General features: G+C 55.3%; 1 protein-coding gene across 3 annotated transcripts in view; it reads right to left on the bottom strand.

Moving 5' to 3' along the window:
• Nucleotides 1-667: 667 nt before the first annotated feature.
• The window catches only part of PPP2R2B (protein phosphatase 2 regulatory subunit Bbeta), a 51,670-nt gene continuing 39,285 nt past the window's right edge, over nt 668-13,052 (bottom strand). For all 3 annotated transcript variants that reach the window (XM_079319733.1, XM_079319732.1, XM_079319734.1), the window contains exons 2-9: nt 12,928-13,025; nt 11,503-11,668; nt 10,420-10,532; nt 5,726-5,903; nt 4,463-4,627; nt 2,907-3,076; nt 2,473-2,564; nt 668-2,039 (exon numbers count right to left, since the gene is read on the bottom strand). In XM_079319733.1, the coding sequence (XP_079175859.1) occupies nt 1,760-2,039; nt 2,473-2,564; nt 2,907-3,076; nt 4,463-4,627; nt 5,726-5,903; nt 10,420-10,532; nt 11,503-11,668; nt 12,928-13,025 (1,262 nt within the window). In that variant the 3' untranslated portion in view covers nt 668-1,759. The remainder of the gene's footprint in view (nt 2,040-2,472; nt 2,565-2,906; nt 3,077-4,462; nt 4,628-5,725; nt 5,904-10,419; nt 10,533-11,502; nt 11,669-12,927; nt 13,026-13,052) is intronic.

Here is a 13,052-nt window from a genome sequence, read left to right on the forward strand (position 1 = left end):
CACCCCCAGAGGGACCCGGGGGATCCTCTGCACCCCCAGCCCTGCAGCAGGAGCCTCAGCCCTGCCCTGGGGCGAGAGGCACGGACTGCACACACAGTGTGGGACAACTTCACTGACACCCAGCACGGCCTTTCCTCACAGCACAAAAAGGAGCGTTGGCTTATAAAATAGTTCCTTTACTCTTGCTATTTTATTTTACCATTTCATTTTTTAAAAAAAGTTACTCCTGAAAGCCATCCCTTGGAATAAATCCATTTGCCAGTGCACTTTGTTCTTCCCTTGGAAGGGCTCCTCTGGAGGTGACGTGGGGCTCCCCAGTCTCCCCCAGCTCCTGGTTTTCCGTGCAGTCCTTGAGCTCCGTGGGAGTGCAGCAGTTCCTGTCCCTGCTCGGCTCCGTGTCACGGGGGCTGTCCCGGGTCCCTGGAGGCTGGGGGTGCTGGGGCTGCCAGCATCCCTCGGGGGGTGCAGCGGGGTCACCCCTGGAGCCACTGCCCAAGCGACAGTGCTGAAATTTGTAATTGACTTCATCTGCTTCTTGCTGCAGGAGCAGTTTTCAGATTTACAGAAAATCCAGTCAGCCTTGTTTTATTGAGCAGTTGCTCAATTGGTCAGGAGGGACCTGACCAATCTGTAGAGTAGAAAGAGGCAGCCTGGCCATGCAAAGAGAAAGAGTTACTGGTTTTATTATTATTATCATTGTTGTTATAATGTAGGACTGCAGACAGCCTCTCTCTGACACAGTCAGGGGCTAACAGCAATATACAGTTGGATTCCTTTTTAGGTCATAAATTAGCAACTTATACTTTATCTTTAAAAAAATTGAATAAATAAATAAATTAATTAAAAAAGAGAGAAAGAGAGAGAAAGAGAGAGAGACAGTCACGACATGCAAGAGCTCACAACAGAATGAGAAAAATGACCAAAGCAAAGCCCAGAACTGCAGCAGAGCCCAGGGTTGGTTTGGTTTGCGATCAATGCAGGTCGGAAGCATTGTTTGTAAAGGTATTTCATATACCAAAGAAGGCACCACAGTATCTACAAAGCCAAATCCTCAGGAGGGTTCTGGGGGCTGGGGGGCAACCTGGCTGGAGCAGACACACCTGGAGGTGCAGCAATACCCCCCCCCCCAAACTTGTCCATTGCAAAACTCAACTTTTCCATTTTGCGTTTGGTTTTGCTGTCTCTGTTGGTAAAACACAAAACTGTTGTAATAAAAAGACAAATGTGGAAAATGGCAAAGGGAGGCAACATTCCAGTCTTCAACACAACAGGTGGAATATTTCTGGGAGCGATTGGGGTGGGACCACTGCCACCAGAGCTGGCCAGAGCCCAAGGTGTGTTACCCCATCAACCCCTTCTCCTGCTGGCAGCCTCTGCACGTCACATCCTCAGCCTGGGCAGAGGGCCACTGCCACCCAGCACTGCCTGGGGACACGCACAGCCAGGCCTGGCATCTTCACACTGCCCTGCAAGAAGTCTCAGCTCTCCCTGTGTAAATCTGGTGTCTGGGGGTGCCCCCAGTGGCCCCTGGGCTGGGGTGCCCAGTGCTCCTCTGCACAACCGTGATCTGCAGAGCAGGAACTGAACAAAGAACAGGAAGGAAAGGAGAAGAAAGAGAAGAGAAAAGAAAAGAAAGGAAGGAAAGGAAACGAAGGAAGAAAGGAAGAAAGGAAAGGAAGAAAGAAAGCAAGCAAAGGAAGAGTTGAAACCTTGTGTTCACTGGTATCAGTACATGAGACTCCTAAAGAACCTCTCCCTCCTAGTTAACCTTGTCCTGGAATATGTACAGGTTGTTTGTAGCTGCCACAGCAATGATGTTCTCGGAGGGGTGCCAGGCCGTGTGCAGGATCTTTTTGCTGAAGTCCAGGCTGTCGACGCTGATCTCGTCCTTGCGGCGCTTGCCGCCCAGGCAGACGCGGCGCGGTTTGAGCACGGCGCGCGGTTTGCTGCTCTCCCGCGACGCCTCCAGCGTCACGTCGCGCTTGGTGCTGCGGTCGAACATGCGGAAGAAGTTGTTGTAGGAGCCGGTCATGATGACGCTGCAACGGGCAAGGACAGAGGGTTTTCACACCTTGTCACAGGCGGACTGCGGGTGAGCAGGCAGCGATCAGGGCATGATGAGATTCGGGTGAGCGCTGGAATTTGTCCCAGCCCCAGCTGTGCCTTGTCCGCTCCCTCTGATGGCTCAGAAAAAAGCCGTGACAGCCCTGCCAGGGGCTCACGCACTTCCTGCCACCCAGCTCGGTGTAAGTCACGCCTGGGTACGCATTACCCCCACATTCTGGCAATCTGGAGCTAAACCACCTCCTCCAGAAGGTGTCCAAGGGAGGGCAGGACCCTCAGACATCCCCACCTGTGTGCAGAAGGCAGGTGCAGGTGGTCCTTGCTGCACCTCTGCAGACCCCACAGCCGGCCAAAAGCTGGGGAAGGGAGCCCTTAGGCCAGCCCAAAGGGCTGCAGGCACATGCTCACCTGTCAGAGCCGTTCCAGACACACTCGAACTTGTCAAAGATGCAGTCGTTCTCATAGAGAGAGCAGAGCTTGCTCCTCAGGTAATCATGGACCTGCGGGGGGAGGGACAGGGTGAGCCCCCACACTGGCCAGCACAGTTTGGGCACTGGCAGACCAGCACAGCCCTGGCAGAGGTGACAGGGGCAGGGTTGCTGCTCTGCACAAGACTTCTCACCTGGCTCCCAGATGCCAGCACCTGAGCGTTCTCTCCTCACCCTCCCCCAGCCTGGGGACATGGTGACAACTCACCAGGTCACTTGAGCCCACCTTTAACAACTCTGCTTTCCACTACCTACAGGCACAAAGCTCCCACACAGCAGGGGCACACCCTGCTCCATGCTGGCCCAGAGGTGGCTCGGAAGGAGCTCGGTGGGCACCTGCTGTGCCACACTCACCTGGTAGGTCTCAATGGGCCGGTTCTCCATGTTCAGGTCCCACACCTTGACAGTGAGGTAGTCCCGGGTCATGATGTACCTTCCACTGTGGCTGAATTTGACATCAGAGATTGAGGAGATGATCTCAGAAAAAAATGACCGGTTACTAGGGTCTTCAGGCTCTTCAAAAACTGTGCAAGAGGAGAGAACAAGCCCCAGGGTTAGCTGAGGCTGGAGCTCCCTGATCTCAGGCCAGTGTCTTGCCACCCTGTCCTGGCACCACAGGAAGCTTCTGGGACAGAGCATTTGCATGATGCTGTACCCAGCAGCCACGTGTGTTTAGGTTTATCACTCTCTCACCAAGTCCTGGAGCTCCAGTATAGTGGGGAAAATGTCTGATGTGCCCATATAAACGATCTCTACAATGCAGAAAAGGCACTGCCCACAGCAGCACCAAGGCTGTGGGGTTCTTTCTACACCAGCAGAAACCTGGAGGCTTTTCCCATATAAAAAGTGACAGCAACAAGAATAGATAGAGCTCTCAGGCAGGCAGAAAGCAGCTGAGCCCAGGAGTGTCTGGGCTCTGCTGGCACAGAAGATCTCTCTGGGCTCCCAGCACAGAGGCAGTGCCATGCCAGGCTCCAGCACACACAGGGAGATGCCAGGAGGGGGTCCCAGCACACAGCTGGTTCCCAGTCCCTGAGTGGGTCTGGGCACCAAAGCCAGTGGCCAGGCAGGGCAGGGGCTCAGGGCAGCTATTTTTGCTGTGGCCTGAAGGCTTTTCTGTGGCTTTGCCCCTGCTGCAGAAGCAGATCCGGGCTGCTGAGCTCATGGAAAGGATTTCTGAGCACTAATTCTCTCTTACACAACAAACCTACTTTCCCTGGCACTGAGCGGGCGCTGCCCTGCCCAGCCCAGCTCCTCTGCCAGATCCCTCCTTCTGCAGCAGCCTCCAGCTCCCAGGGCACGGGCAGCCCCAGCCCTGATCCTGAACCCTGATCCTGAACCCTGAACCCTGATCCTGAAACCTGAACCCTCTCTGAGCCCTGAGCATGGGCAGCCCTGAGCCTCAGGTGTGTCCTGCAGTCCCTTTGGCATCCCCTTGGAGCCTGGGGCTCCGTGGCACACTCAGGGCTCCGTGGCACACTCGGGGCTCCGTGGCACACTCAGGGCTCTGTGGCACACTCAGGGCTCCGTGGCACACTCAGGGCTCTGTGGCACACTCAGGGCTCTGTGGCACACTCAGGGCTCCGTGGCACACTCGGGGCTCCATGGCACACTCACACTTGGTGTGGTGGTTGCAGAGCACGGCTGTGCGCATGTCGCACAGGCAGGAGGGCAGACACAGGCAGACACACAGGCACACAGACAGACAGACAGACAGACACACAGACACACAGACAGACACACACAGATACACACAGACACACACACACAGACAGACACACAGACACAGACACACAGACACACAGACAGACACACACAGACACAGACAGACACACAGAGACACACACAGACACACAGACACACAGACAGACACACACACACACAGACAGACAGGCAGCAGGAGCACTCACACTTGGCGTGGCGGTCGCAGAGCGCGGCCGTGCGCATGTCGCACAGGCGGATGGTGCCCTTGCTGCTGCTGTACACGAAGGTGTTGCAGTGGTGGGGGTGGAACTCGGCCGCCGTGATCACCTCGCTCAGCTCCTCCATGTTGGCCGGTTTGATGTCCACGATGTCTGGCAGGGCGAGTCAAGGAGCTGCTGCTGCCCCTGGGCACCATCCCCTGGGTTGGCACCCCCAGAACCAGGCTGGAACCACCAGAACCGGGCTGGCACCCCCAGAACCAGGCTGGCACCCCCAGAACTGCACTGGCACCACCAGCTCCGGGCTGACACCGCCAGAACCAGGCAAAACCCAGCACAGAGTGGGACCAGCCCATGCCAGCAGGGTCCAGCCTGGCTGCTGCCAGCTGGGAGCCCCAGCTGTGGTACCAGGGCTGGGACCCTCTGTGGGGCACGAGACCACTCTGCCCACCCCAGCCTCAGGAAATGCCTTTAAACACTGTGTCATGGTGACCGTACTGAAAAGAGCAATGGCAGCAAAGCCCAGGGCACAGCAGCCCCACCGCAGCCCTGGGTGAGTCCCGGGGGCCGTGTGACTCCCCGAGGTTTGGCACACAGTGCTGCTCACCCTCCCTGCACACAAGCAGCAGCACAGCTCCTCCCTGCAGCCTCTCCGAGCTCCCACACGCCTGTGGCTGCTGAAACCCTCCCCATCTGCCTGAGCCGTGCCCCAGGCATTTCTCAGCAGCAAACACCACATAAACCACCAATGGTTCGTGCCCTGCTCGTTATTCCCGATGTGGCTGTCACAGCCTCATTTGTGAGCAGTGACTGGCAGCTGTCACCTGCTGCAGGGTGTCGCAGGGACTGCACCACCAGGGCTTCCATCCTCCCCAGGGCACCTGTCTCCTCATCACCTGCAGCCCCCGCGCCTGCCCCTCCAGACCCTGCAGGCAAACCCAGAAATGTGCCACCCACACATCACGGGTGACAGCAGCAGGGTGGCAGTGCCAGCTGCGCCCTGTGCCCCGCAGGGAGCGGCTCCAGGTGAGTGCTGGGCGCCTTGTCTGGACACAGCCTGGCCCAGATGAGAGGGAGAGCCTCGAGAAGGGCACACGGACCTGGGGACACCAGTGCTGCGGGGACAGGGGCACAGCGGGCAGCTCTGTGCCACACTCCTCGCTCCTGCCGGGTCTCAGCCAGCTGCTGCCCTGTCCCTGCTGTCCCTGGGACCTGCGGGGCTGCCCCCAGAGCCCGCACACCAAAGGATACTAAAGCTCTGGTTGGTGATTTCAAAGTTCCAGAGGTTTATCCTCAGGTCGTCGGCAGACATGTATGTCTCGTAGTCGCTGTTGACAGAGATGGAGTTGATGTGGTAGGTGTGGGCGTTGGCGAACACCCTGCGGGGAGTGGCCTCCACCATCAGGTCCATGGGGCGCAGCACGGGCACCTGGCGGACAGAGGGACAGAGGGACAGAGGGACACTCAGCAGGGACGGCTCAGAGCGGCTGCCCCGGCACAGGGATCCCCACGGAGCTCCCAGTGCTGCTGCCCCGTCCCAACACAACCAGAACGCCCGCCCCAGGCTCTGGCAGAACAGGCAGACCCAAAAGCCCAAATTCTGAGAGAGGCTCCAGATGGCTGGAGCACAGGGAAGCAGCGAGAGCCCAGTAAAGCAGGCTCTGACCTTGCTGCAGCAGCCACTCCAGCTTTGAAACAAAAAGCAACCAAAGAACCTCTTCTGCCTTGTTTTGTCACTATTAGCCAGGATCTGAAATTCCTGGAGCATTTCTGGCAGAACTACATTTCTTGAAAGAGCCAAGTGAGCACATTTTTTCTTTAAACTCTTTTGCAATGTCTCACAGTGAGGTGATGGAAGTAAGGGATGAGAAGGGACAGAGCATGGGACACACAGACAGGGACAGAGAGAAGGACCAGAACAGAGCTGTGGGTGTTTGACTTCAGATGAATCAGCATAACCCTGTGGAGGGTGGGGAGCGTGTGTGAGGAGTGGGGTCAGTAATAACTCTGGGCTTGCTGCTCTGAGGGCAATTCAATACTCCAGGAATGCACCAGCCCGTGTTCCTGCTGGGCAGTGAGCTGTTCCCTGCAGCCTCATCACTTTGCTCTCTGTGTGCTGCCTGGAGAGATGTCCTGGATGCAGAGGTGGGATGCAGTGACACGGGAGCTCTGGTGCTGCCAGCTCAGAGCTGAGCCTGATGTGACGAGCCTGGGCACTAATTGCACCTGACACAGCCAGTGATGCCTCGTTTGCACTGACAGACCCTGCTCAGCCAGCTGGGGCTGGGGCCACAGGGACATTTTCTTTATGTCTGGGGCTTGGCCTGTCACCAGGTGAAACCCCACAAGAGGGACAAACCTGGTTATCCCTCAGTGGTTTGCTAAAGCAGGGGTTTTTATCTGCTGCAGTGGCAAGAATCTGCACTGAAATGTGGAAACCAGCGTGCCCACATGCTGCAAGCTCCTGCTCAAGGGTATCAGCAGTGAGGATTTAACCCTGGAAGCACTGAAGCTTTGAGGCAGGAGAGTCAGGAATTTGGCAGGAGCAGAAGCTGAGCTGGTTCCCCAACAGCAGCACTGGACAGCCAAGGAGAGCAGCTGCCCAGACACCAAGGGGGAAAATGTGGCAGCAACTGGAACTGGCTCTTGTGGTTTTCTGAAGTCAGCTTCTGCCCAGCCCACCCAGATCAACCAGCAGTGCCACAACAATCCTGAACAGCAGAGACCTCCTTGTGCATCCCCCCTGTGCCAGCCCCAGAGCCCACCCAGGGCAGGTTCTGGTGTCACACACACCCATCATTAAATGGTAATTCCGTGTAACAAAGAGCATCAAGAAAGATTGTGCCAAAGAAAATAAAACACTAATAAATTAAATCACTTCTGTTTTCAGGAAGTGGGGCAATGCCAGACACTTTTCATTTAAAAATGCCAGACACTTTTCATTTTGATTCCTGTTTTAGCTCTGTGGTTACCTGACAGTGTGACAGGGCTGGCCATAGGCAGCTTACCCTGCCTGCTGCTGGGCATCACTGAGCTCAGCTTGGGCAGCCAGGCTCTGAACTGGCACATGGGGAGAGTTTCCTCACTCCTGAATCTATGGCAGGACACACCCTGTGCCCCTCTGGGGACAGCTGAGCAGTGCCAGTGCCAGGCCAGCACAGTGACAATGCCAGGCCAGCACAGTGACAATGCCAGGCCAGCACTGTGGCAGTGCCAGCACTGTGGCAGTGGCAGCACTGTGGCAGTGGCAGGCAGTGACAGTGCCAGCACTGTGGGCCACCACGAGCCCTGTACCCCAGCCCAGCCCTGCTCCACACCAGCATGGCCAGAGCTCAGCTGCTCCACAGGATTTGGCCAAGTGGGATTAGCCAAACTGAAGCTTGGATTGACCCCAGCCTCGAGAAGGAGCCTGTAATCCGGTCCCTGGCAAATCAGGGAGCAGAGCAAGTGCTCAGGGATAAATCCAGGCAGTTTTCCACCTGCCCCAGGGGCTGAGCTCCTCCAGCAGCTGAGCTCCTCCAGGCACTCTCTCCAGCACTCATTTCCTACCTAAATTACATTCTGTGACTGCCCAATGCCACCTCAGCACTTTGCAGAGGAAATGAGCATTAAGCACTATTTTCATGGCAGACTGACAATATCACACTGCTCAGAATTTTGTCACCTGCCCTGTGACATCAGCAGGGACCTTCCTGCAGGAGGACAGAGCTGCTCCCTCTCTGCTCATCCTCCTGTCCCTGCTGCTCCCAGCTCCTGTCCCTGCCTTCTCACTGAACTGCCCTGCAGAATGTGCACAGGGAAAAGGGGCAGAAAGGCAGCAGCAGCACCCCAGAGCTCCCCCAAGGCATCTCCATCACATCTGGGACTGCAGCCAGGGGAACCAGACACAGTGGGGCACAGCACAGCCTCCCTGGGACACTGCACAGGGCCAAGAAATCCCAGTGCTTCAGCAAAATGGGACACACAGCAGGGTTTATGATGGAATTTGCTGAATGGAGAGAGTGCAGCAGCAGCTCTGTGACAGTCACAAACACAGCAGTGTCCACAAACACAGCACTGCCTGCCCACTGCAGCCAGTGCCAGCCCAGGCACTGCCAGGCACCACAGCAAACACACCCTCTCTTTGCAAGGGTTTAACTCTGGATATCACCTGTGTTCATTGTCTCCTCCACACATCCCAAGGAACAGGTGCAGGGGCATTTGGAGCACACCTAGGCAGTTACACCAGGTCAAAGGGCTGTTGCTATTACAGATACAACACTGGGGATGATTCAAATCAGCAGAGCTCTTCTAATGAGAGTAAACACCTCCCTACACAGCCTGAGCTGAGTTAAATATTCCTTTTGCACTACGTGGGTTACAAATCTCTCAGAGGATGATGCTCATCAAGTGCATTTAAACCATTAAACCAAATGGGTGAGAAATTATGGCAGCAAGGTGCATTTAAAACCCTTTTCCACTTGTCTGTGGTTGAAAATTAAACCATGGATGGATGTGGGTTTAATTTAAAGCACACCCATCACAGGACAATTACACGTCAGATTTACACCAAGCTGCAGAAAACAGTTACAGCTATGTCAATATCTGTCTAAGTAAAATCATCAAAACATCAGATCAGATGGGGCTGGTGGAAGACTTCTCAATCTTCTGTCCTCAGGGAGCACAGGCACTGCACAGCAGAGACCAATAAGCATCACACTGAGCACTTCAAACGTGTTTGACCTCCCAGTGCCCTGTGCCTCTGCCAGGAGCAAGAAAGGCACTGCCTGACCCCAGAGCAGAGGCAGTCACCCAGCAGCAGCTGCTCCAGGCACAGTCCTCACCTGCTCCAGGTACAGCCCTGACCTGCCCCAGGTACAGCCCTCACCTGCTCCAGGCACAGCCCTCACCTGCTCCAGGTACAGCCTGAGCTGCTCCAGGCACAGCCCTCACCTGCTCCAGGCACAGCCCTGACCTGCTCCAGGCACAGCCCTCACCTGCTCCAGGCACAGCCCTCACCTGCTCCAGGTACAGCCCGAGCTGCTCCAGGCACAGCCCTGACCTGCTCCAGGCACAGCCTGAGCTGCTCCAGGTACAGCCCTGACCTGCTCCAGGTACAGCCTCACCTGCTCCAGGTACAGCCCTCACCTGCTCCAGGTACAGCACCCACCTGGTCCAGGTACAGCACCCAGCTGCCAGCAGGAGTGCACGGGCTCAGAGTGACACAGGCAGTGAGGGGACTCCAACTGTTTGGTTCACTGATATCTCAGTATGACTTTCAACAGGGGAGAAGGAAATCCCAGGGCCTTCCTGGGTGTTGGACCAGAGAAGGAAGCACCCCTGGGATCAGACCCAGAGCACTGCTGCCTTTCCAAATCCTGCCTCCCAGCCTGCTGAGGGCTGGCAGCCCCAAGTGCCGCAGCCTGACACAAACCTCTCCAACAGGCTCTCAGGCATCAGTGTGTTAGGCTGGAAATGCTGCCTGAAACATAACAGCAGATACACACCCACATGAAATAAATGCTGTCTTACTCTGCTGAGAAAAATGCTGCCAGTCACCAGGAGCAGCTCTGTACAGAGACAAGAATTAACTGCCCTGTTCAATGGCTTCACGCACAATGGAATTGGGACACACAGTGAGGCAAGCACAATCATAGTAACAATTTTATATGTGTAAATATAAAACCCACAAGTACTCAGAATGCAATTTCTGACAGGGTCTCAATAAATTACAAGCTGATCTGTCCTGACTAATGTCATGATGTTCCAGGAGGAAAACTCATTTGGAGAAGCACTTGTGCTCCTTCAGCAGCAGCAGCTCCGTTTGGGAACGCTCCAGCTGGGACAGTTCCTGCCCTGGCTCCCGCGGGGCTGGGCCAGCCCTGGGCAGCACAGCACACCTGGCACTGGGTGCCAGGCAGGGGACCCCAGCAGCAGCAGCTGCAGCCCCCGGGCCCCTCACTCACCCGCAGCACGGTGATCATAGAGGGGTCTCGCAGCCGCCCCTCCTCATCCTTGAGGTTGTACCCCTCGGGTCTCTTGTCCCTCTCGCTGACCTTCCAGAGCTTCACAGTCTTATCTGGGGAGCAGGAGAGCAGAGCATCAGGCTGGTGCCCTGAGCACCCACTGGAGCCCCATCCCGAGCTGTGCAGAGCCAGCTCTCAGCACCAAAGGCACTCCCAGCCCAGCTCCCCCCGGCCACAGAGCCCCACGGGGCACCCCGACATGGGGGGACTCTCAGGGATGGTGTTTGCTTCACTCCCTCCTGGCAGGGACTCCATCCACAGTTCATCATCCCTTCCACCAGGTTTCATATGAAACACCATCATCCATCTTCATTTTCTCTCTTACACAGCAACTCTAAAGCAGTGCCAATTCATTTTGTTTTTATTAGCACACTCAATTTGGGGGGTTCACTATAAGATATTAGTGTAACAGTAAAAACAAAAAGAAACAGCATGACACAGGTGTATTTCCAAAGTAATTGTTTTGATAACCTGCCTGCATATGGAACACCACCCAAATGGAAGGGTAATATCCCTGTGAATCAAAAAACTATTTAAAAAATCAATTAACAGAACATTATGCTGTATAATTAATCTTCATTGCATTTCAATGATTCTCCCCCAAACGAGTTTAGTAAGTCTTTGAATTTTATTACAATGATCAATAGAGTCAATTCTATAACACAAAGTGAGTTGGCTATGGAAGATAATTAGACCCCTCCTTTTCCCCTGAAGTAATTAAGTCACATCCATCTTAGGGTCCCATTCATCCCAAATAATATTCCTAGATCCTCATGATATTTATTGGAACATACCATGGAACTGCTGAGCCAAACACAACTGCAAACTGAAACAAAACATCTGCAGTTTGTCTTTAAAAAAAAATAAAAAATCCCAGGATCCTGAGAATAAAAAATATAATTTGTTGGCAGGGCAGAAGGCTCCCTGTCTTCTCAAAGGGAGGGGCTGCCGTGAAACAGAGCTGGTGCCCAGGGACTGAGCTGTGGCAGAGCCATTCCCGGGACGGGCAGCCCGGGCACGCACCGTTGGTGGAGAGCAGGAAATACGCCGCGTTCTGCTGCGGCAGCCATCGGATCTTGTTGATCTTCTCCTCGATCTCCAGGCTCTTCAGGTAATCGAACTCGGGCTCGTGGCTCTGGAAGGTGCTGTAGACATTGTACTCTCCCCTGCGGTGGGGCTGGTTCTTGCTCTGCGGGCGACAGGCGGCAGCTGAGGCTGCTGGCAGCTCCAGGGGATGCTGAGCCCGGGGCCGAGCCGGGCACAGCCTCTGCTGGCAGCACAGCTGCTCCTGCTGGGTGGGAATGGGCAGGGAATGGAGAGGGGATGGGCAGGGGATGGGCAGGGAATGGAGAGGGGATGGAGAGGGAATGGGCAGGGAATGGAGAGGGGATGGGCAGGGGATGGGCAGGGGATGGACAGGGAATGTATGGAAACAGTGGGAGCGCAAGGGAATGTAGCACGAAGGGATCCCATCCCTCTGTCTGTCCATGGTGAGCGGCTGGCACCCCGTGCCAGCTCCTGCCAGGTGCTGAACCCAGGCACAAAAGCTGCTGGCAGCAGCTACACGTTTGGGATGGGCAGCCTTGTTTTGGGTGGGTGAAGCCCCACATGTCCCCTTGAGCGGGAGCTGAGTGGGAACATTCAGAGTGATGCTGGAGGCTTAAAGTTCGAGAAAAGCAGTAGAAAAATGAAATGAGAGGAAAAGGAGAAATGAAATAGTGCTGGAAAGGCTGATGAAGTGTCTGCACATGTGATGGTTAAACACTGAGTTCTCTTCAGTGTACATAGAAACAATTTTAAAGCTTTAACTTTGAGAAAAATTAAAAACCATCATCGGACTGTGACATCTCATGGCCAGGTCTGATGCTTTCCTCCAGCACAGCTGAGGACAGGTCCTGCTGACTCAGGCACAGCAGCAACCTGGGGCAGCTTTGGGGATACTGGGGACCATCCCAGAGCAGAGCTGGCACAGTCCCCCAGCCAGGCTGGGCAGGTGCTGCCAGCACAGCAGGGCCATGCTGAGGTCTGGGGGCCAAACACACATTCTGCAGCAGGCACAGCCTCCAGCTTCCAGCAGAGCATTTGCTGACACTTCCCAGGCAAGGTTTGGGAAGAGAAACCACCTACACTTTCCAGAATTTGGTGGTATGAGGGGTTCTTGGGGTGGTGTCATGCCCGAGATGGGAGATGACACTTGTCACACACTTGGCACACACTCAGATGTGCTGCCTGATCCTGTTACACCTGCAGCAGAAGAATGCAGGCAGTGCAATGTTTGGAAGGTGTTTGGCAGGAGGAAATCTGGCCCTGCTGATGCTAATAGCTGCTTTTCAGCTCCTAGTATGCCAGGAGAGCCCTGAGCTTGGGAGTGGCCCCGGCAGATTGGGGAGCAGCAGGACGCTTCGCTTAGAAGGATGAGATGGGCGTTCTGCACTCGCTGGCACTCACCTCCTGCTCTCGCTGGAATATCACAACCCGGCCCCCCTTGTCCCCTGTTGCCAGCAGCTCTCCAGTGTGGTTGAACTCGACTGTGGAGATGATGTCAGCTGGGGAAGAGAAGACAAAGACAGTTT

Source organism: Erithacus rubecula, assembly GCF_903797595.1.
Source record: "Erithacus rubecula genome assembly, chromosome: 16".
NCBI lineage: Eukaryota > Metazoa > Chordata > Aves > Passeriformes > Muscicapidae > Erithacus > Erithacus rubecula.